The sequence below is a fragment of the Acanthaster planci genome, linkage group LG02, assembly GCF_054643075.1.
Source record: "Acanthaster planci isolate LZ-2023a linkage group LG02, COTS_SCS, whole genome shotgun sequence".
Lineage (NCBI taxonomy): Eukaryota > Metazoa > Echinodermata > Asteroidea > Valvatida > Acanthasteridae > Acanthaster > Acanthaster planci.
The window spans coordinates 23,806,394-23,829,694 of record NC_141778.1 but is presented as its reverse complement, the minus strand read 5'-3'; the positions used below and the strand labels follow the sequence as shown (position 1 = coordinate 23,829,694).

Genomic DNA, 23,301 nt, shown 5'->3' with positions numbered 1-23,301 from the left:
GTTGCTTTAAATTATGTTTCAACCACTTCCTGCCGGGTGGATTTTTTTGAGCGGGATGAGATGATGGGACCTTTTCAAGATTTTCCGTTTTCAAAATTCTTCACAAATTCATGTGTTCATTTACTGGACGTTTACACCCCACACGAACGACTGTCTGGTGGCTACTCTAATCTGACAGGCAACCTTCATTGATGCCCGAGTATTCAGCCCAGGCCTTCAGCCCTGTAAAAGAGAGCCCAGAATTGTGAGGTGTTGCATAATTTCCTTTGTTCCGGTGAATGCCAGTTGCGTCTTTCCATACGCAGCTGGATTAGTGAGCAGAGGTGCTGTGTTGCTCATCAATGGGGCCCTGGAGCACTTTTGTCCACGGTTCTAATCTGCGGGCGCGCTATGCCCAAAACAGTGGTATACTGTTCCAAAACAGTGCCAGATTACCTTGATTACCTAGATTACCTGCAGGTCCTTTGTTCTGAGTACAGTCTTTTGTTACACAGACCAGCTCTTTTGTCCGAAACCAGGCACCCCGGCTCTGTGTGTAAAAAGTCATCAAAATTTACTTGAGTAGAATTCTGCAGTTTTGTGATGTTGGATTGCATTTCTATGTGATTGAATTTGACTACACATTTGATCTGTTTTTAGCTGTAAATGGGTTCAAAGACGCTTTGATTTTGGTATTCACACTTCTTTGTAGGATCGCACAAAAGAACACAAGGAGAGACTGAATCTGGATGACTTAATCATCCAGCCAATCCAGAGAATACCAAGATATGAACTGCTTCTCAAGGTGAGATGTTTATGCTGCAGGATGTAGTGTACCCTTCCCTCCTCAACCGGATAAATATTGCTCACTGTTGTTCCCAATTTATAGTCTGGGATCAGAGATGCAGAAGGAAACAAACTAAAAAATAAGCACTATTTTTGGTTCATATTGATATGCTTGGATCTGACTGAACACAGATGAGGATGTTTTCATGTCTTTTGGGGAAAACAAGAAAAGAACGAAGCATCAGACTTACATCTTATTGTAATTCCCCAATTTTGTATTAAATACAATATGAAATGGTTTGGTATCAACTTGTGTACGTTTTCTGAAAAGTTGTAAATGTCAGCTCTCCCAACTTATGGTGAAAAAGTGCAGAAAAAGGGAAGTGACAAAACTGTGTTGTCTAAAATAACTAACATCTGGGAAATGAGCTTTACCAAAATGTTATTACTTTATTCTTTAACGCTGTGGTACAATGCCAAAATCATTCAGTAACCCATCAATTTATCACAGAAAGGGTAATGTCCATTCAGTGGCCCTTACTATCTAAAAGTGTTTGCTAAATTTAGCTGGGTTGTTCAAAAGCAAGGGAATTGACATTACACTGGGCTCATTTGTGTTGAACTTCTCCAAGACGGGAAAAAAATGCATTTGAGCGAGCCACTTTAACGTCAGTATCTGGGGCTGATCACTCTTGACTTTTCAGATTGTGTGAGGTAGACGTCATCGAGCGCTGTACATGATCCTCCCTTGGTCTACAGTTAATGTCTTGACACAGAAACAGTTTAATCCTCCATTAAAGACGAGAGGGTTTTGACATTATTGTAATTGTGTTATTATGCCGTGGTATTCACTCCTGCCCTATGCCTACGTCATCAGAAGCACTCATTGGATATGTTTGTGGTGTGGTTTCAGTCTGGAGAAAAATTTTGTCGCCTTTTTTGCTAGTCTTTGTGATATGTGTATCAAGCTGTATATGCAAGTTTCATAAATCAGCTCAGTATTCTTAAGTGTGAGTGGACGCCCTTATGTTTCAACACTGTCAACTTTAAAACATACAACAGGCCCATTGCCAGACCAGGGGGGGGTTCGTCAAACCCATAAGTGGAATTTTTGGTACTGTGAACACATGTTTTTATACAAAGGTCTATCATAGTGTGCTTTGGAACACAAAATCAAATAAGTCCCATGTTTGTCGCGATCCGAAGGATGCATGTATAGACTTGCATTTGCTCCCTACTTCAGTTTTCAATATTCTCGGCGTATTGTATATTGGCCTAGTATATGAATTTGCTCTTCGCTCAGCTCCTTGAATCTGGCGCTTGGTGACGAGTGAATGATCCGACCATAATTATTTTTAAAAATCTCAGAAAATCCCGCAAAAAATTTCAGAAGTTCTAAAAAAGTGAGTAATTCTAGTAAATCATTATTACCTCCACTCACCTAAGTCAAAATGGTAAAAAAAATATTTTGAGGTGCATTTCATTTTGCACTTGGGAAAAAAAATTGGAAAATTGGACCAAATTAATATGTCATCGGAACTTTGTTGCGGTTATTTGAAATCGACATTTATGAATCAGAATATTTGGAGTCTGAATAAATTTCACCTTTTGTGAACCTGGAGGTAAAATATTGCTTCATACACAGACGTTCGAAGCAAAAATTCGAAGTGCCCATAGGGTCCACGCCACTCTCCGGAGCGCATTCTTCAATTGTAATGTGAAGCAGCATGTGAACCAGTGTTTTCATTAAACCTAAACTTTCTAGAGTCCTCGAAATTGTTTTAGTGTCCTTGCTGGATGGGCCATGTAGCAATTCTTTTTAAGACCAGTTAAATGATAAACAACATGGATTACATAACCGTAAAAGACAAAAACGAACAGACGTACCACACAATTTGTGAGGTGTGAACGGTATTACGGTGCATTTACAAGTCTATTCAGTCTTTCTGGACTGGTTTCCTTCATTTCCAACACGTGAGTAGAGCCAATGTAAACGGTAACCAATGAAAACATGACGGCCTTGCCCCTGTGCTCGGAACGCTGCGCCGCTGGTACGCGTGGCTGGCCGGCCGCGACACGCAGCGGTGGCCTGGTTTCGGCTGCGCTGCAGGCATGGCGCAGCGTGTAGTGACTGATTTCATTCTTTAATGTAGCCATTTAAACCGACCATAGTTCATTATAAACCGCAGAGACATTTTCCGCCTGAGAATCAATGTATAAATTGCGGCTTACATTCCAAAAATTATTATATTACAATTATATATTTATAAAAAAAAAAAAAACAAGGAACTTGGAGGCGAGTGGGGGGTTCATTCGACCCCCCCCCCCAGCCTACGGGCCTGTACAATCTACCATACACATGCAAGTATCACATATTGCAGTAACACTATACGGGTGATCCACAATAGTGTGCCTACAAGAGTCTGCAACACGCTGGCCAATTACAATGCGCGAAATCTGTTGACCCAATGCGCATTTGGAAAAGGTCGCCGAATTTTGCGCATTGTGATTGGCCAGTGCGTTGCAGACTCTTGGGAGCGCACTATTGTGAATCGCCCATATTGAATTAATCATTCGGATGTGTTACAGTATGTTGTTCAGCTCGGACTTTTGTATGCATTCCCGTCTCCTGTTTAATTGCATGAACATTTTGCAATTGGCAGATTTAGTGACTATCATTCTTATAGACTTGTGTACAAGTCATAAATCCTGATATGCCCATGTAGGGTTGGAACGGTATATTCGCTCATTGTTGGATGTCAGAGTTTCAAAAGCAGATTTAAATTTTTGTGGTGCATCTTAAATACATCTTACTACAACCTTTAAACGTTGATAAATTCACATCAGCTTTATGAACCAAGAATTCTGTGACAAAAAAAGAGCAAGCGAGAATGAAAGTTGGTTGTCCAATTCACATGACGTTTTGTTTGCCGAGTCAGTCTTTTCAGTGACCGTGCATATGCCTGGATTGTGTTAGGGAGATGGTCCATTTGTGTGTGTGTGTGATTCTAGTTGCTATTCTTCCAGTTCCTCGCATTGCCTAGCTATTGACCAAGTGACATATTACGATGAGATGCTCTCGCCTTGATTTCACTGAAAGTAATTATACCAGACAAATTGAACTGTTATCCCTGATCAGAAGAAGAAAATTGTGCTTGCTTTGTGTTTTTGTGCGTGCATTTTTTCCCCTGTTTTTTTTCAAAGGACCTCATCGGCAATGCCGTCCTTTATAAGCCGAGCGTTCGGTGTCCCCCTTTCACATTATAAAAATCAAATCACAGGATCTGCCTGTCTTAAGTTAGATAAACACCAATGTTATGAATAGCGGGATCAGCCTCAATGCTTGAATGACGGGGGATTGCTCATGCTGTACTATACGCCATCGTGGCAACTTGCCAGGGAGAGCAGATAGGTTTCAGGGTCTGTCTTTCTAGAATGATGGAACCTAAGTCCACATGTACTGAGGAACTGAGATCTTCTATCATATCATCGATGTAATGCAACGCTGCCCTGTTATCCCTTCCCACTGTCAGGAGTCCGGCCCGACATTGATGATTCGTGGAGTCAAAATAGGGCAGTGCATCTCTGCTAGCTGGTATCCCGGCCATTCCATCAAAACCCTGCTCTGTCAGGAGGGAAAGCACGTCGCTGTTTGCCTCTGCCAGCCCAAAGCAAACAGTGCTTCAGAGCGAGTTACACGGCAAATTCAAATATCTAACGAGCCAGGAAATGCCTGCCCTGGCGCACGGTTTAATTTGTAAAAAGAGCCAGGCCGGGTGGTTTGGCATGAAGAATTTGATTGGACAGCCCTGATGTTTGGATCAGTGGCTGCATGAACACTCCGCTGCACAGCCATAGTGTGCTGAACCATATAATCCTTACAGATAGACAAACTTGATGCAGCCTCTTGAGCATTCTGTAACTGCTGTTTAACCCATTGCACACTTGTATTACATTGTACGACATTGTGTTATGTTGTATTCATTTCTGCTTAAACCTGTTAAACCTCACAATGTTTGGGTGGATTAAGGTGGTATAGGGACTCACAAACAGGGTTGTCTTGGGCAGGGCAAGTAAGGGTGAATGCACCTTACAGATAGACATTTGAACAATACATAGATAGCTACGGTGGTTTATTGATTCATGAATTGTGGCCCAAAGGCTAAATTGCATGTGAATTTACAATATTGATTAAAATTAAAATCATTATGCAATTATACAGAAAGGGAAAAATCACCAACGTCAAACAAACGCAAATAAAGAACCCAAAACTACTACATGTACCTTACATTCCTTCAAATAAACATTTATTTCAGAGCATGATAAAACATAGTATGGGGCTTCTCTGAAATTGCGACATTCCAGAACTAGAAGGGAGTGAAGAAAATACGTTTCCATTTTGCAGTACCCATTCCAAGGTACTCACAGCATTTGGGAGTAAGCAGTGACATCGTTCTCTTGTTTTTCAAGAACCTGACAGCAAATTTGGTCAAATGATTATTCCCTTCTGTTTTCTTGTAAGTCAATATTGCAGACCTAGACAACTGTAGAAAGTATGCTACATGTATATGGATTCAATTATTAACGGAAAAGTGTTCTATCCCCAAAACAACAACATCCAAAGCGTGATACATTTAGGGCTTTTCAGTTTAAGCCCCAAATGAACACCGTTCCACGGCATTTGGGTGTCAATTTTTTCCCCCGAAAATGCACTGCTGGTTCATGAGCAGGATTTATGCTGCTGCTGGCATTTTTTCCCCCGATTCAAATATGTCATATTAGCCACGTTTTTTTTCCTTCTTCTATTCGTCCACAGGAGTTGATTGACAACACACCAGAGGACCATCCAGACCAGGAGAGCCTGCAGCAGGCCCTCAACACCGTCAAGACCCTGGCTACCGCCATTGATGAGAGCAAGAACAAGGCGGACATCAAAGTGCGGGATGAGCAGGCACTGCGAGACCTGGAGGCCATGATAGACGGCCACGTGGAGCTGGTCTCTCCACAGCGCAGGTTTATCCGACAATACGGGGTCACTGAAATGGTACGCGTTGCTGTTGTAAGTGGTCATTCTGCATGATTTGTCATTCTCTGTCCCCCACCCTGCCAGGCTCCCCCCTCCTGTCCTACCCTGTGGAAACTCCACTTCATACACAATAAACTAGTTTATGTTTACTACCTTCCATCCTATATGTATGCACTCCATCCCATCACCTCCCTCCTCCCACATACACACAAACTCACCCAGACAAACTAAGGCATGCCTTCAAGCTATTCAAACCCTGACCTTCCCACCCGGCCCTACAGATCCTGTACTGACTGCAGATACTACAGATTCTAGCCCTACCGATTCAAATGAGTACACGTGCGTTATCCCACCCTGCTCCCCTATGTACTTCCCCTCACACTTAAAAACCATTACATGCATACATGGTTCCCCTCACTCTTAACTTTTCATGAGTATGCGTTAACTATATTTACTGTCCCAGCATGGAGATCCCAGCAGTAGCATGCTGAGTTGATGTTTTGCATTAGTGTTTCAGTTTAAAGATGGAAACTTTTTTTGTCAAACCATACATTAATATAATGTTTTGGCTTTGGATTTGAAAACAAATTTGACAATTTACACTGAACCCAAGACTCAAAAATTGAATGAGTTGGAAACTCTTTGTGGAATTCTTTTTTTATCATAATCATGGTTTCTTCCAGCAAAAAGGTGCACGGAAGGATAGATGCGTGTTTCTCTTCTCTGACCTTATTCTGTGCGCAACCGTCAAACGAAGATCTGGTGGCATCAGGCGACCATCCATCTCTGCGTGAGTAATCTTTGAATATGTATTAGTTAAAATGGATCACACGTTCTGATCTCGTTGAAGGAGATGGAATTTTTTTTTTTCCAAATTGGTTTGTTTCTGATTTCTTTGAGAAAAGGAGTGGTTTAAGTAAGTACATGGAAGGTCATAGTGGGAAGGTTGTACTGAATTGAATGAATGAATGATTGCATTTTCCTTTCATTTCCTCAATTGTTAGCCCATTTTTTACATACATGAAGATTTCAATACAGTATTTAATGTTGATGCTCTCGTCTGCAGATGCTGTTCTGGAAGAAATGTCTGAAAAATCCTCTTATAATCAAATGGGGAAAGATTTTTAAACACACTGATTAATGAAGTATACATGATTGAGGGAATTGGTTGTTCAAAATGTTTACAGTTTCAAAAGTCGTTCTGTGGAATTTGACGCAACCTGACAGGCCTGGAGATATCTTTGTGGCTCAAATGGTCCATTGATGTTTTTATTGTGCACTGACCGAAAACGGAGCGGAATCCACTAGTTCTTGCCAGAAAGCCAAACCTGATTATTTTGCATGGCGCCACACTAACCTGTTCTATAGATTGTATCTTGTATATTGCGGAGCCTCAGATCCCATTTGTCGCTCGACTGACATTGAAATTGGTTGACCTGACATACATCCGTGCATCTCAAAGTTTGTAAAAGACAAATCATTCAGTCTGCAGACATCTCCAAATAATGCCATGTTTTCCCTTATTTGTGTATTCCGAGAATCTGTCCCAGTTTTTTAACAACAAAGAATATCTACCGTGACTAATTAAAAGGTGCACCTCTGCATGCGAAGACCCGCTCAACAACAACTGCCGCCCACTGCCTTTAGGAGGCCGATTGTTTATCGTACAGATTCCAGACCGTGAAATATTATGCCATCAATTCTGTTGTACCATCAATTTATAGGCAGGAACTTTGGACTATAAACTGTTGGTTCGGGCAATTTATATCCAGGCAAATTGGTTCGAGTCTTTTGTTATCTTTTCCTTCCAAGGGACATTATTTCACGAGAAAGGTCTGATATACCCATTTCTGTCAGCAATTGAGAGAAGGCATTTTTGTGACAGAATTGTTGTTGAAGTGAAGTATAAACTGCGTACATGTATATGTCGAACATCACATCTAATCCTGGAAATCAGCAAAGCGATCTTTTGTTTTTCTTCTTCTGCCAAAACTGTATCTGTATCCTGTGCCCAGGATTTTAAGACTAACAAACTTGCATCAAATGCTTCTTGTGAGGTCAGTGTAAAAACAAATCAATAAACATTGTCCCTGAGTGGCATTATCAAATTAGGGAGCATAGTTTTTCTAGGCTGATGTACTACAGGTAATCACTCCTGTGAGAGATTGATTTCATTTGTAATCCTCAGCCATTTTACCTTTGTTAAAAGGTAACCTGTACCAGAATTAAGAATTAAAATGACCTTAAGTTCCATTAATTGTGCACATGTGTAGGCCCATTTGCACTCAGAAATGACCATTAGCTTTCCTTTCATTGCAACAGCGGAACCTAACTTCTGGAAGTTGATAGTGAATCCTGTGACATTGAGTCCCATTTAAAGATTGGATTAAAGAGGTAGAATGCCAGTGAAAAAAAGAGCCCTTTTGTTTCAAGAACAAGAAGTAAGCCGCATTCAAAATGGCTGTTAATTACAGCATTGACAGCCATAGCCATTAAACTCCTGTTAAGGATGCAAGCCAGCTGTCCTACATGCTAGTCCAGTTATGTTTCATTTTGAAGGTGAGATAAACTTGTGTAGCAGCGAGAATTGAGTGACTCGCTACAGATGGTGGTCTGAAAGTTCGTATGCTGACTCTCTAACAGATAAATATAGGTTGAAAGGGAGGCGGCACTGGCGTAGCATAAGACACTTGCATAGAATGACATGTAATAGCCAAGAAACCCACTTCAATAGTACTAGACAGGAAGAGTATTTGTTGTGTAAGCACAACTTTTCTTTTGATTTAATGTGAAATCTGGGTAGGTAAGCACTGTGCTCGGGCAATCTTGCTAACAAGTGGGGCTGACTTACATGTAGCTCACAACTACTTGTACATGATGCAATCCCCCAAATGGATGTAAAATATGATCTGTTGTAGTAAGGGACTGTCTGCTATGCGACCACTTCATATTACAAAATACTCACAAAAGAGATATGTCCATGGTGCTACCGCAAACCTACTTTCTATTGTACCTCTTCACCATGCAAACCTTCAAGACTTATCCACTTCACATTAGAAAGGAAAAGTTCCTTAGTGGCTTGTGCATAGTCTCACCCCTAGCACGGATGACTGGCCTGCCATTTACATTGGAATATCTTTGTATGCCTTTCAAGTAATGATAACAGTCTGATCTGGCAAGCATCCCCTTTCTCCACATGGTTACATCCCTCTCAAGGAGCATCTTGAGGACTCTAATGGGCTTCCTCTGCCCATCCCCTCCACTTTCCTTGTCCTACATACTTGACCCCAGGCAGCCTGCATCCAGATAGCAATTAGCATTGACTTGCTCCAGGCCCATGTGGCCACAGTTTGATGGCAGATCAATAGAGAGCTTCTTTTCACTCACGTGTACCCTCTTAGTCAGGTATGTACATGCTGTCTGCTGGAAGGTTCCAGAAAGTCATACCTCTAAGTTCATTTCTCTCTCTCTCTCTCTCTCTCTCTCTCTCTTTCCAATGAAATATTTTCTAATTACACAGCCAAGGCAGATGTAAGGTCTCAGTCTCAATCATAACTTCTTATTTCATATTGCCTGGAATTTCCTAGAATTGTCCAGAATCAAGCTCAACTCATCGCCGTTGAAAAGTAAAGACATCTTGTGCTTTGGGCTCACAGTGGTGACTCCAAATCATTGAAGTTAACATTCAACAGAAGTTATCAGAAATGGGACTGTCCAGTCTAGAATCCTTGAAAATACAGCAGAAACTAGGTGTGTGGATTGCAAACGGGTGCAAGGTTTTAAAGATATTTTCAACATGGAATTCTCTTCAAAGATGCAGTTTGGTACTACGTCCAGAAACACGATACTGGATATTATACACATGCACAGTACAGCCTATTTCCTTATTGTCTTGTCCCTAGCAAATATTTGAGTGCATTGCTAATCGTAAAATGCAAACCATAAATTGTAGCTTATCTATGTGAATTTTCATTAGCAAAAGAAATTTGTTTATTTTTGTGTTGTTACAAAACTTTTGTTATAAAGACTGCCTGCACATCCAGTAATATTCTCTCACTGAATGGAGAAAAATGGGTGTCTGCACTTTGCCAAAATGTTAATTTCCAATTGAATAAGCAAGCATCAGCAATCAGTCACGGGAAAAGGAAAAAAAAAATCTTGTCTCTGCCGGGTAGCAAATGAAAGGGTTTTTACTTTAATTTGTAATTTGATCAACACAGGCTTTCCCTTCCATACCAGCTCCTCAATCATCAAACATGCAGACCTGATTCTGTTTGGCTGTTCTGTTGGCCTGCACTGCAGATGCGGCGTGCACGTGAGCAAATATGAGTGAATGTAAATAGCCCAGGTGCTGTCTTCGTGTGGGGGGGGCTAGAGGTTAGCGCAGGTTTTATATCGTTGGTGGCTGAGTTGTCGTGGAGACTGTTGCCAGAGTGATTTTGATCCTTTTTTTTCTCAAGCCTTAAGCCCCTTTCCTTACCCAGAGTGTGTGCAATTGCAATGTTTCCTCTGATAAATTTTGATGGGTGATTTTCTTTCCATGCGTCTGCAATTGAACAAATGTCATGTCCAAAAATAGCTGTCTCTAGGGTCAAAGGTTGACACAAGTTTTATTACAGTTGTAAATATCGTCATGGAAACTGTTGCCATGGTCCTTCTGATGCTAAAGTTTTCTGAACGTCACATATCCCATGTCTGTGCATAGACTAGCCGTATGTGTATTATGAATTGGCATTTCTAGGCCAACATTGGCAATGCGGCCTCGTCTCCCATGTTTCTTAGACATCGACAGGGTAAATAATCATTGCTTGTCAGGAAATTGCCAAAGTCTGACTGATGGATGTGTGTGGCTCACAGCATCTTATGAATAACCAAGAATTACTGTTGCACAAATCCTAAACAAGGGGCATTTGTGCAGATATATAACAAGTTTTCCCACAAGGCCCACTTTATATTTGGAAAGGTATCATTTGAATTCCACACTGGGGAAGTGGCTGACGTACATCTACTCAACTACGTCAAAGCTACTGGATATTAACTGTTATTGTTGGCTGAATGGTATTTGTTGGGCTTTATCTTTAGTAAGAGAAACGCACAATGAATATTTCATTAATGCATATGTGCCTAATATGGAATGAATTTGGATTGTTGTAAGCACTGACTGAGAAATTATTTCCTGTGTTAAACCCATAAATCCAGAAGATGTCACAAAGCTTCTGAACTCTTCTGTGTGCAAGTACCCAACTACCCGATGCATGTAACAACACTGAGTACTATACAAGTTTATACTGTTGAGGAAATGCATAAGTCAAGCAACAGACCCACTTCAGAAACTCTGAACTAAAGTGAGGCTGTGTGAAAAAAGACTTTCTCATCCTGTAGTTTTGAAGAAAGGAAGGAGGCTCTGTTTCCTTTTTTTGTCCAAAAATTTTGGATAGATTTTCTTCTCTCTTGCATGTCTAAAGAAGCCATCATCTCATTTGACAGCTTTTCAACTTCCATTCATGGGCATAATTTGTAAACAAAAAGTTAAAAAGAAATAATAAGTTCAATTACATTGCAAAATGAACAACTTTAAAGGTAGGGGAAAGGCAGACACTTTGCGACATCTTCATGGGGGGCATTTGTGGTCCAATTTGGAACAGAGAGTTCGTCGTAAATCTTTCAGTCCTCAATTTAGTTGCTTGCCTTCTGTGCTTGGTTAATTTGCTCATTTTTTCCCTTTTCTTCGTTACATACTGGTTCTTCTCTGGGTCTTTGAAAACTGAACTGGAGTAGATTTACATGTAATGAATAGTTATATTAGATTAACCATGTCCACCTGAACACGAGTTGCCCTCTCAAATAATAGAGATATTGATTTTGGGCAAGATCACATTCCTGCATCCAGACATATTTTTCAATGATCTAAAGAAATTGTTTAAAATGAGAATTGATTGATGTGTGAGAATTAAATCACAGTTGTGGTGTACCCCCTACTAGCAAGACCTGCACATATCTGATCCTGTCTCCCCCCCCCCATAATAATGTAATGGACCCTGCGTGATTGGGCACAGCTGGTACAACTGGAGTTAACCCACAGTTGGTTGAAATCAAAGCTTGATCTCGCCGACCTGAAAGACTTGCAGGTCATTGGCACCATGTTTGCATGGGCTGTTTCTTTGAGGTTAGCTTTACTGATTTCAGGCACTAGCCAATCACTTTGTTTCTCCTTCATAGATACGTAAATCCTTCAGTGCCTGAAAAATTCTACAATTTTGTTTGGGAACTGGGGAGTCTTCTTTGACCTTAATTTTTTGTTATATTTTGTTTCCTTTGTGGTTTCAGCAGTTTATGTAAGGCGGAGAAACTTGGATTGAATGTTTAATCAAGTCTGGCTGGCTCAATGTGATAGGACACAATCACATTGAATTAACCACTTGCCATATGTCATTATATTTATTCATGCTTACTCTTTGTTCACTCCAAATTATAATCTTGCTTGTCCCTTCTGTCTCAGCAAATCTATGATCCTAATATCAATGCTAGAGAATGAGTTGTAGGATGAATGAAACTGTTGTGACTTGAAAGTCTTCCATATAATAAAAAAAAAATGAAAATCCAATTCACCCAAAGCTGTAGGCATAATTTTTTTTATGCAATCAACATTATGGTATACTTTTACACGTACAATACATTTTAACTCCCATCTCATCATCTGTCTTTGACTTTCAGGTCTTTCCTGGCTTCCTTGCTTGTTGATACTTGCATTTTGCCCACTCATTGTGAACCTTTTTAACACACAAGGCACCAATGTCATCTCACTTCTTTATTTCACAGTCTGTCGCCAGTCACTCTGCCCATGGAAGCCTGCAAGTACAAGCTGGCCTGGAAGTTGGCTGTGGACGATGTGGAGATTGTCAAGTCGCCCGCCAGCACCCAGCAGGCCAACCAGGAGCGGGACCTGAGCAAGCTGGAGGAGGACCTGTCCATCCTGGGCCGCATCAGTGGGCTGACGGAGACACTCTCCTCACCCCACCAGGTTGGTGAATGCCGGTATTGTAGGTCTTGAGACTGGACCGCATTCTGGGACCATGAAGTTTCATTATCCATCTCAGTCCTGAAGAAATTGGTCTGGGAAACTGTCCTCAATATCTTGATCTCAGTCTCAGATTTCCTTGTCTTAGACTTTCAGGTCATGACTTCTTCACTTTTGAATACAGGCTTACCTCAGTTTAATTTACCCGTAGTAACTATATAATGTAAATCATAGTTTACTGCTAAATGTTAGTAACATTACATGTAACTTACAGATAGTAATAATCCACCACAAAGCTTTTCTGACCAGAAGTGTATCTTAAATTGTAACTGTTTTCAAATAATTGAGGAGCTTTTTAATGAGTCTGACTCCATTGGCAGAGTCTGGATGAAGTTTTGAAGGAGCTCACAGAGACAGTCAGCAAGCGACTTGCCGAGATGCAAGCCCTCCCTGCACTACCCACAGCTGTCCTCAGTAAACTAGAGCTCACCGCTACAACACAGTACGTACAGCTGATTGTTAGTCCTTCCACCTGACTTGCTGTCTGTCTCAAAGACAAACCCAGTGATGCGGTGTTTGAAAAATCAATACAGTACCCTGTGAGAAACCATCCATATTATGCAGTCTGGAGTTTATTTTCTTAAGTGTCTATTTGATGTTCAATTTTAAAGTTGCCACTGGCTAGTTACGTGCCTTTCATTGTATTTCATTTGTACCCGGGAGAGCGTTATGCTTTGTTGTTGCCTTCAGTCAATCGGCGATAGGGTGCTGGAACGTGCAAACATAGTGAGATCCGAGTGAGGCTTTCCACAACAGTCAGGAAGCTTCTCGCTGCCCTCTGGTAATTCCCTCCCCAGCCATCATCTTGTCTGTAGTTGTCTGCCCCCACGTCTGCCATTTGCCGTCTCTGCGTCGTCGAGGGTTTGTCAGTCCTTGGGGTGTCTGGTTGTCAAGCAGCTCTTCTCATTGCAGCCATCAGTGTGCTGGTTAATGCTCTGGTTATTTACTTGTTGGCATAAGCGCATCTTCATTGTACTTGTACAACATAAGACACCTGCCTTACCTGCCTTTGCTTGACCTTTGAACTCTTCTCATTTCCAGTGAGGGCATCGAGAGCTTTGTACTTCTCTTCCAGGGACAGGAGGCACGGCAAACATTTGAGAATGACTTTGCCGAAGCCAAGAAGAAATTAGGTAAGTGCCCTTTGCATTACCAATGCTGTACATGCATGCATGTTTTCAAAGGCTGCTAAAAATGAGGGTTCCCATGGTACTTTGGCTATGTTTGTTTCTTCTGTTTCAAGAAACTTAATGTGTCAAGTACTCTTGTTTCATTTTTCTATTCACAGCTGCGCGGTCCAAGGATCACTTCCCTCCAGTGTTCCTGTACCCTATCCCCATCATGAAGACGCGGAGTGGCATGCAGTTCTCCTGTGCAGCCCCCAGCTTGGGAACCATGAGCAACTCACTACGAGACGTCTGGGTGTGCAATAGTGACGGCTATGTAGGCCAGGTGAGCAGTGCAAAAATTGCAGATAAAGCCCTTGCTCACTCCAGAAACAGAACTGTTCACTTCTTGAAAGCTTGTAGAATACCTATGGATGCATATTGCAGTGGTAGTAACGAACTACAGGATTCCAAGAGGGTTTACAGAAGTGTGTGCATAGTACACTTCTCTGAAGCTACACCGGTAGCCACACTGAGACTATTGTGGCAATTATAGTACATGTGATCTCACTCTTTGGTTGTTCAGTTTGAAAACCCTCCAATTCAATGCAAAATAAGTTGAATGAGTAATCAGTCATTTCTGACTAATGACTTTGGCCTGTCAATGCACTTCTTTTGCACTTACTGCGTAGAGAATGTGTAAAAAAAATCTTAACTTTTTTCAAGCAATTTTCTTTCTCTGTTATCCTTGGTAGTAGTGTCAAAGGTTGAAATTAAAATTTAATATTTTCTTGTTACATCACCTTGATGTCACTTATTAATTCTAAATCTGAATAATTAAGTCGAGTCCACTTGCTATGGTCAGTTTTAGGCTTGGGCATGCAAATGCAGATTTTTTGGTTTTGCAGTGAGTATTTGTGCTGCCAATTCACAAAAGCTGAACAAATGTCTTCTCTGGTAAATTCTGCTCTGAGTGTTTTGTGTCCTCAAACTGGCTTCACTTTCACATGCATGTATACACAATCACACTCATACACACTTACCTTACATACCTACTGTGGACATTCCTTTATTTTCATGCAGTTAAAAAAACTCAGTGAAAATACCTATTGTTCTTGAACTGGGAACAAGATTTTCAGCTGGCTTTTGTACAAGATTTCCTTGACTGTTCCTTTTACGACGGATGACCCCTACCCCAAAATGCCTCTAAACTTCTCTTTCAGAGAAGGGGAAGCGTCCTGTGGACGTGTGTAAGTCCACAGAACGTCTTCCTGTCCTGCATCGTGTGGACCTCTTATGTTCACAAGTTCACGCTAGGTATGTAAGGTTAGCACAAGCACATCAAGTTGAAAGTTGACTAAAAGGTGCTTACTCCAGTGTCGTTCTCTCTGCCCTTGCAGGTGTGCCTACTTAGTCTAACCCCTGAACCCACAGTGGCCTTCTGTATATCAGTGTGCTCAGCACGCATCCTGTGTATTGCCCCTGTGCCCGGTGCACAGGATACCCATTCCATGCGGTGAGTTCCACAAGTCTTGCATCTTTTTTCAGATGCTGAAGAAATCCTTTAAAAGTCCCCTTTCTTCACTTTACTTGTCTTTTCTTGTATTTAAGTTTTTGATGTACTTAGGTCAGGGTTGTCAGTCTTGCTCACACAGTTGTAATTATCTGTGCTGTTCACTTAGGACAATCCTAAGAAGTGTGCTTCTTGGCTTTGGTGTACCTGTCACAGAATTGTTCACCAAAGCCTCATTATCTTTATGCTTGTAGAACTAGCCCATCATTTTTGCATTACAACTGTCGGTAGGAATCTTTGGTAACACAACCAGCACACGTCCGTTAAGTAAAATTGCAAATTGAGTGTGGTAATCTGTAACAAAAAGGAATTGTCGTAGAAGATTTTTTGATGTACCGTGAGAAATCAATTTTAGACAAACTTGTTCTTTGTTGGGTGTTCATCCTAGTCCATTTCCTAATTTCTGTGTCCACTTCCCACAAACCTAACAGCAGCAGGGTACACCTACGAGTTCCCAAGGTGCCTCTGGACACCGGCCAATCCCGGCCGCTGCAGTTCCTAGGTGAGGCAACAATAGCCAACAATGGCCGCTGCCTCATGCCGGCCAGCAGCCACGCTGTGAACCAGCAGGCCAGTGACATCATGCCGTTTGACTCAGACGATAGTGAAGAGGAGGAGGAAATGGTGATGTCGCCGGGGTCAGGATTGGCCCCGGAGATCCGACTGCAGGTGGACGATGTGCCCATGGAAGAAGCCAGTTCCGGTCAGTGTGGCTTATTTTCTCTGGGTATCAATCGTTTACTGGCAACACTTCTATTCACAACACTGAATGCCTGACGTATGTCATCATTGCAGCAATTACATATTGTGCTGTTTGCCTCATTTCCAAGTTAACCACTTGCCACTGGGGTTTCCGGTACTGGACAGGTATTCTTTATACGCGCAGCCAGGGTCTCCGAAATCGGACAAAGGGAACTGGGGCCTTGTAACAAAAGACCGTACTCGTAACAAAAGACCAGGTTGCTGGGCATTACCAACATTTTTTCACTCTCAATGGTGGGGATAATCCAGCCTTGTTTTGAAACAGTATACCACAGTTTTGGGGATTTAGCGCGAGTGGATTACCACCGGGGACAAAAGCGCTCCACCACTGCAGCGATGAGCCACACAGTACCGCTGCACGTTAATCTGGCCCCTTTTGAAAAGAGGTCAGCAGAGTACTGTACCAGTTTTGTGAACAAAAGAAAATTACGTAACACCGCAAAATCTGGGCGCGTTTTACAAGGCAGCAGGCCTGGCTGAAATACTCCAGTGTCAATAGATGTTGTCTGTCAGATTAGAGTAGAAACCAGACAGCCCTTCGTGTGAGTGTAAGTGTCCAGTAAATGAAGAATTTTTGAAGAATTTTGAAACCAGAAAAATATGATAATTATCCCGTCCCAGCATCATCAACATTGATAACTGCCACCGGCGCGAAGTGGTTAACACACCTAACACCCAGCAAGTCGATTTGTCAGTTCCTTATGATTTACACCGACTCGTTGTAAGGTCTTGGGTAAATTTCCAAGTCTGATTAAAGTAACATTGCACACCGCATGTAGTTCAAGAATACGAACCAGTGAGACGACTCCTCTCTCACTGAAGGTCTTCAAGGATGCCCAATTATACACTGCCAAACTTTGAAGCCATACCACTGTGTGTTACTGGCACATGATTTTGTAATTATATTCTGTTTGAACACTATTCAGGACACTTGAGAACTTTGCTTAAACCCATTTATTTGTATGTAATTGGGTGCATCCACTTTGTTTCTGTGTTTTTTATATTATCAGTGCAAATGACCTCTCAGTAATTCAGGGGTATAGAAAAGAAATGTTTATTATTGTTTACATATTCTGTGTTGAAGAGTCACAAAGAACTGCAAAATCTGTTTGAAAGCTCTGTATTTGGATTTGTGATCAGACTTTACGACCAAACGAAATCTGATTGCTGTCTAACTTTTTACGTCACAGAGGAAGACTTGGAGAGGATATCATCAGGCAATAATCTGGAGGAGATATCAGCCAGAGAGGATCTGGAAGTACTGCAGCCCACCATGTGGCTGGGCACAGAGGATGGATGGTGAGAATATCATTTCCTCTTTGCCATGCAATCTCTATTTATAGCGGCTAGTAATCTCACTAGGCTTGCTGTGCCAAGTGGAAAAATCAAGAATTCCAAATTTAGAAAACAAAAACCGTGCTGGAAAAACTGTGCATCCCTTCTGAATTGTTGTTGTGAATACATGTAGGTCTGTTGACACAAATAAGAAATGTGTTAAATTTGAGTTGATACTCGTTTTGTTTCCAGCCATAAAATTTAAGTCAGTGACATTTGTTGAAGTTGCGCAAGTATTTTCCTCATCTTTATTTTGCCAATCATTTTGTTGTCTGAAATGTTCAAGACATTTGACCTATGGCTGACTACATGCAGAAAGTGACTTTGAGAAACAAGTTTTACAGATTCGTGCTCAAGTTATATAATTCACAAATTTCCATTTGTTTCTGCAACAGCATCCACATTTACCAGTGCACGGACAACATCCGCACCCGGAAGAGTCGCACCAAGGTCCGACACCCAGCTGCCGTCCAGTGCATCCTTTACCTTGACAACAAGGTTTTTGTGTCCCTAGCGAACGGGGACCTTACTGTGTACAGGAGAGAACCAGGTAGGTTTTCAACCAAAGTTGGTCTGGCCTCCTGAAGACCTTACTACATTAACCATGGCTTCATCCACTTTTATGCTAATCATTTATTCATTCAGGGATGAAAGTTGACCCTAAAAAACCTCAACCTGTTATAATTTCCAAAAGCGCAGTGTTTCATATGTAGTTTTAAGACAAAGAAATTGAATGATAAAGTAAAAGTTACAGATAACATTTCATGGAGTTAATATATTCCATGAAGAATCTTCTTTGGGATATTTTTTTCTGGGACATTATGGCTGCATTGCTAAAATTTCATGTACAGATAACCTGGCAGAGCTGAACTCAATTGGCAAATGTAGGTTATGTGTCAGACTTACACGTGCGGCGTCAGTTATGTAAATAATTGGAACAATTAACCAAAGCAGACTTTGCTCATTCAAAACGTGTGACTTTTATGTCAATACCAGAAATATTCAGAAACGTCAGGTTCCCTATCTTAATGATTTTTAGATCTTCAATTGATATTTGCCATTGTTTTATTGATGTGCAGGTCATGCCTGGGACACAAAGAACCCTCTAACAGTCACCCTCGGTAGTAGCACCACCCCTATCAGCAAAATGGTATCGGTCTGTAGCAAGCTGTGGTGTGGATGCCAGAACAACATCCTTGTGGTCGATCCCAATACGCTCAATGTTGAGGTAACGTCTATAAAAAGTACCATCACTTTATAAGCTTGAAACAAAGGTCTCTATGCATAACACACAAATTACACCCATTCATCAAGCCATGTGTTGAAGTAGCGTGTATCTGTATGTTTCCGTGGGTATATGGAAATAATTTAAGTAGTAAAACTGTTATAAAGTGTCTTGCCCAAGAACACTAGCTCAATGATAAAATACTACAGGACCTAAGTCCAACACTGTAACCACCGGTTAACTTTTTTTGTATGTCTTTGTGCGGCAGCATCAATTTTCAGTCAGCAATGACACCCAGAAGACCGTCCACTGCATCGTAAGTAGCGGCTTGGGTGTTTGGGTAACCCTGCAAGCCACAGCTGTTGTTAGGCTCTATCACGCCAGCACCTACGAGAACTTGTGCGATGTGGACGTGACACAGACAGTGTACAAGATGCTGGCAGGTACATCTTGGAGTATTTGTCTGAATTGTCTTCTTTCAAAGATAGATTTGAATGTAAATTATTGCACATTGCTTGAAGATATCCCAAATTATTTTGCCACAAATAACACCGTACAATGCAGCAAATTTCTCATAATTGCTGAAAGCCTCTGTTTTTGTATGTGTTGACTTAAGAACCTCATCTCTCCCCTTTGTGTAAGTAGTCTTGTTTCACAGTAAACATGGCTAAATAAATTAATGTGTAGGGGATTCCCTTCCTTCTCGTTACATTACAAATGCTGTGTACTAAGAGCTATTCAAGACTTTGTTAGAAAAAGCATAAAGAAGCAGCAAATAAAACCACAGCCTTCTTCGACTTCAAGCTGTAAAATTTAAAGAGAAATAGGGAAACCTAAAAGCCCATTCACAAAACATTTTCAACATTTTGAAATCTCTGCATTGGATCAATTTCAACAATTTTCAAACCTCTTCTATGAACTTCTGCGATGGTTTGCTCCTTGGTTTTGCCTTGTCAGGTTCTGACGCCATCATAAGACAGCACAAGGCGGCTTGCCTCCGCATCACGGCACTCCTTATATGCAAAGAGCTGCTCTGGGTGGGCACCAGTGCAGGTGTTGTCCTAACCCTCCCCCACCCCAAGATTACCACCACCACCACCTCTTTGGCCCGGGACATATCCTTCCCAAACGGCTCCGGCCAGGGCCACACAGGACACGTACGATTCTTGACTGCTGTCGACATTCCATCGGGGAAACCAGCTCCAGTTCAGAGGAAGATCAGCGAGCAGGTGCTCGAACGATCCCGAGAGTTACACCCACCGGAAATGGAACAGCAACAGCGCAGGGCTTCATCTGCCGCCGCAATTGTTTCCAACATGATGGTCATAAGCGGAGGGGACGGATATGAAGATTTCAGTGCGACGACGCCAAACGAGGCTGCTGGGAAAGAAGACAGTACCAACCACCTTCTACTCTGGCAAGTTTGAGTGGCAAATGCAGGGTATGAGGATGACAGTGTAAAGAGTGACTAGAGATTAAGGAGATTGTTTTGTGTACTCAACCAGTGTCTGATGATGTCTTTGCACTACTATCGGATATGCAGGCTACTAGAGACGGAAGGACGCCAACAGTAACTGGAACAAAACATCCCTGGCCTTTCAAATGGTGCAATTGTTTCATTCTTGTTTATCACTGGACGGGGAAAAGTGACAGTACATGGACTTTACAAATTTGTGGTATTCACACGCTTTCAGTGGCATGAATGTTTATTTTAGATAAGAAGTTAGGGACATAATACTACATGCTATAAAGAAATTGTGAAAAAAGGTGGAATCACAGGCAGATCTGATTTTTTCCCCCACTCATTGGGTGTTGGACCACAGAGATAATAAATTGTCTTTGAAAATTGTAAATATCGCTCATTTCACACTTGGTATTCCCTGATTTATCTGTCCTGTGTACTTCATTGTAGACCGAAATAATAGAACAGACTTTACTCATTAGTCATTGATTTATGCTACCAAGAAAAGCAATTGCTTTCTTGATCACTTTGAATATTGTGAGATCATTCTCTTGAAAGCAGTAGACTACAACAGTATGAGTCACATAAAGGCAGACTAATGGGGAAAAAATGCCCTTGTTACGGTGGCAGCTTTTTCACACTTGTGTTCCAAACCTTATTTAGAATTGTCCAATTACCTATTCTCTGTGGGTTGAAAAGTCATTAAATATGCATGCCTGATCTGCACATGAGCTTGGTACTACCACAGTAATGCTTCTTATTCTTGTCTTGCATGAATCTTTAGACACACAGTCTCAAATACCAAAAGATGTATCCAGGTCCGATACCTGACAAGTTTTATGTACTGTAAACATGTCACAGATTTAAGACTGTTATTGTAAAGAGAGCATAAGGAGACTCGAGGAAAAAGAAGCCGTCAGATAACTGATGCGTGATACTTGAAAGACTGAGTGTAATATGAACTTGATAAGCTGTGTTGAGTTGTACATGTTGTCCTCTGATTGTGTTATCCTGCTTCAATTTTACACTGACTGCAAATATACTGAGGATGCTGTTGGTTTTTGTAAGCCTGAGATTATTGGTAGAAGTCTCCGTGCCGGTCGCGGTAATTTTATTTGAATACTTAAGTTGCTTGCACTGAAAAAAAAGTATACATTTATTCATTTTGTTAGCATTTAACACTGTTAACATATTTTATCCACCGTGATTGGACACACGCAGAACAGTATTCTTTAGTATTAACATTACTTGTAAATGAAAGGTTGTTTGTGTGTCATGAGGTGGTCATATTTTATACACAGTACCCTTCTGATATTCAACGTTTAAGCGTATAAAGGGAGTGGACACGAGGAGATTTCACTGTTAAGTTTGGGGCAGTTTGAAACTGTAGCAACAAATCTGCATTGTGTCTTGCGCCGGTGACATGGCAAATGTTGAGGGGAACCTCATAAGGTTACCTTAAAGAGAAGAAATTAAACAAAGCTGTGTGTTACATGATTTAAAATCTTATTCTCGGCCGAAGGAAGAAAATTTTACGGAGCCAGGTTTCAAACCAGAATATCAGTACATCACAGTGTTATCCAGCCCTATGCTTGCAATCATGTCTGTTGAAAGGGAGGTTGAACTCCATTCAGTCCAAGTTTTGGGTTCATCATTAAATGGAAAAAAGTAAACTTAGCCAGTGTCTTCAGGTGGTTTCATATTCGATTGGAATTCACACACAACTTTTTTTATCTTACATGTAAGTCTCATAAAATTTCAGAATTGATTCATAAATGTCTTTAAATTTTTTTGGTTTAATGTGGTCTGGTCCTTTCGCAAGTTACACTTTTCTAGAAATTTTTGATTTTAGGCATTTAAAACAAAATTTTTTGGCCGTAGATATGTTATTAGCACAGTCGACACTGGACAGTCTTTTGCAAATATGCTTCATAACAGATATCTCAGGCAACATTAAGAGGCGTAAAATTGTATGTAATTCAATATCCTTTTTGGCTCAAAAGATTTGATCTTATCTCATGACTGGGACCATTAAAGCTAAGGTAAGCAGTAGTGTTTCCTTCCTAATATAATATTTTTGGCTTTGAAAAGTCAGTGCTTAAAAAAACTTCATGGTTGTTGCAGCACTTTCTGAACTACTCATATTTTGCATGTATGTATGCGCATATATTGCTTTTTATAATTGTGGTAAATTTAGTTCCTTGTAACTGCTTCTAAAGAAGTGAACAGAAAACTGCATTGAGGGCAAGTTTGAAATAAGATTTTGATGAAAGCTGTTCTGTAATTAATTTGTTCATCTCCCGGATGTATTAACTCTTCACAGACACTTTTTTTGAACCTTCTTGTTAGCTGGACTGGCATGGGATATTTTCAATAAAATATCAACCCCCTTCTTTTTCCTGCATCAAGCTTGTTTTGAATCTCCCTCAATGCTTATGTGTTCCACTGCTGTAGTCTCGTTGATCACTACTCAGTCACAAGTCATATCACAAGATTAGTCACAAGCAATACGGGATGGAGAGTGAGTGAGGAATGTCTTCGTCAGAGGACAAGGGAATTTCTTGTTTGGAAGACTGGGTTGACTTGCAAGGATGTGACTGCAACTTTTGGAGTGTTCATTGGTCAATGTAACTTTTGTGCATTTTTGCTGTTTAACTATTTATTATTTATAAACGACAATGAAAAAGATTGGCAGCTGGATTTGTCTAGCACTCTCTGGGTAAGCCAGAAATTGCTATTGCGTTGATCACCACACTAGACTATTTTAGACACTAGCTTGAATTTGAGCTTAGAAGATGTAACATTGTCAAAGCGAATCAAGATGGCAGCTAAAATGATCAATATCAAAATACCTACAATTCCTTAGTTACAGTTGTAGGGTAGGCTTGTTTTAAATATTCAACTAATGAGCTTTCGGTTGGACCAGTATTCATGTCTCAATGTTATGTTTTGTTAAAGCTTAAATAATA

The 23,301-nt window shown here is 41.0% G+C and overlaps 1 protein-coding gene across 3 annotated transcripts in view; it reads left to right on the top strand.

The window, feature by feature from the left end:
• Positions 1 to 22,740, top strand: part of LOC110984054 (rho guanine nucleotide exchange factor 17-like) — a 106,582-nt gene extending 83,842 nt beyond the window's left edge. Inside the window, exons 5-18 of one of the 3 annotated variants that reach the window (XM_022243850.2) lie at positions 692 to 784; positions 5,582 to 5,824; positions 6,475 to 6,581; positions 12,611 to 12,812; positions 13,190 to 13,311; positions 13,911 to 14,002; positions 14,158 to 14,321; positions 15,376 to 15,491; positions 15,983 to 16,251; positions 17,501 to 17,609; positions 18,041 to 18,195; positions 18,725 to 18,873; positions 19,139 to 19,313; positions 19,828 to 22,740. In XM_022243850.2, coding sequence (XP_022099542.2) covers positions 692 to 784; positions 5,582 to 5,824; positions 6,475 to 6,581; positions 12,611 to 12,812; positions 13,190 to 13,311; positions 13,911 to 14,002; positions 14,158 to 14,321; positions 15,376 to 15,491; positions 15,983 to 16,251; positions 17,501 to 17,609; positions 18,041 to 18,195; positions 18,725 to 18,873; positions 19,139 to 19,313; positions 19,828 to 20,297 — 2,466 coding nt within the window. In that variant the 3' untranslated portion in view covers positions 20,298 to 22,740. Of the gene's footprint in view, positions 1 to 691; positions 785 to 5,581; positions 5,825 to 6,474; positions 6,582 to 12,610; positions 12,813 to 13,189; positions 13,312 to 13,910; positions 14,003 to 14,157; positions 14,322 to 15,375; positions 15,492 to 15,979; positions 16,252 to 17,500; positions 17,610 to 18,040; positions 18,196 to 18,724; positions 18,874 to 19,138; positions 19,314 to 19,827 lie in introns of all 3 variants that reach the window. The other 2 variants (XM_022243849.2, XM_022243851.2) reach the window with 2 other exon arrangements.
• Positions 22,741 to 23,301: the final 561 nt, after the last annotated feature.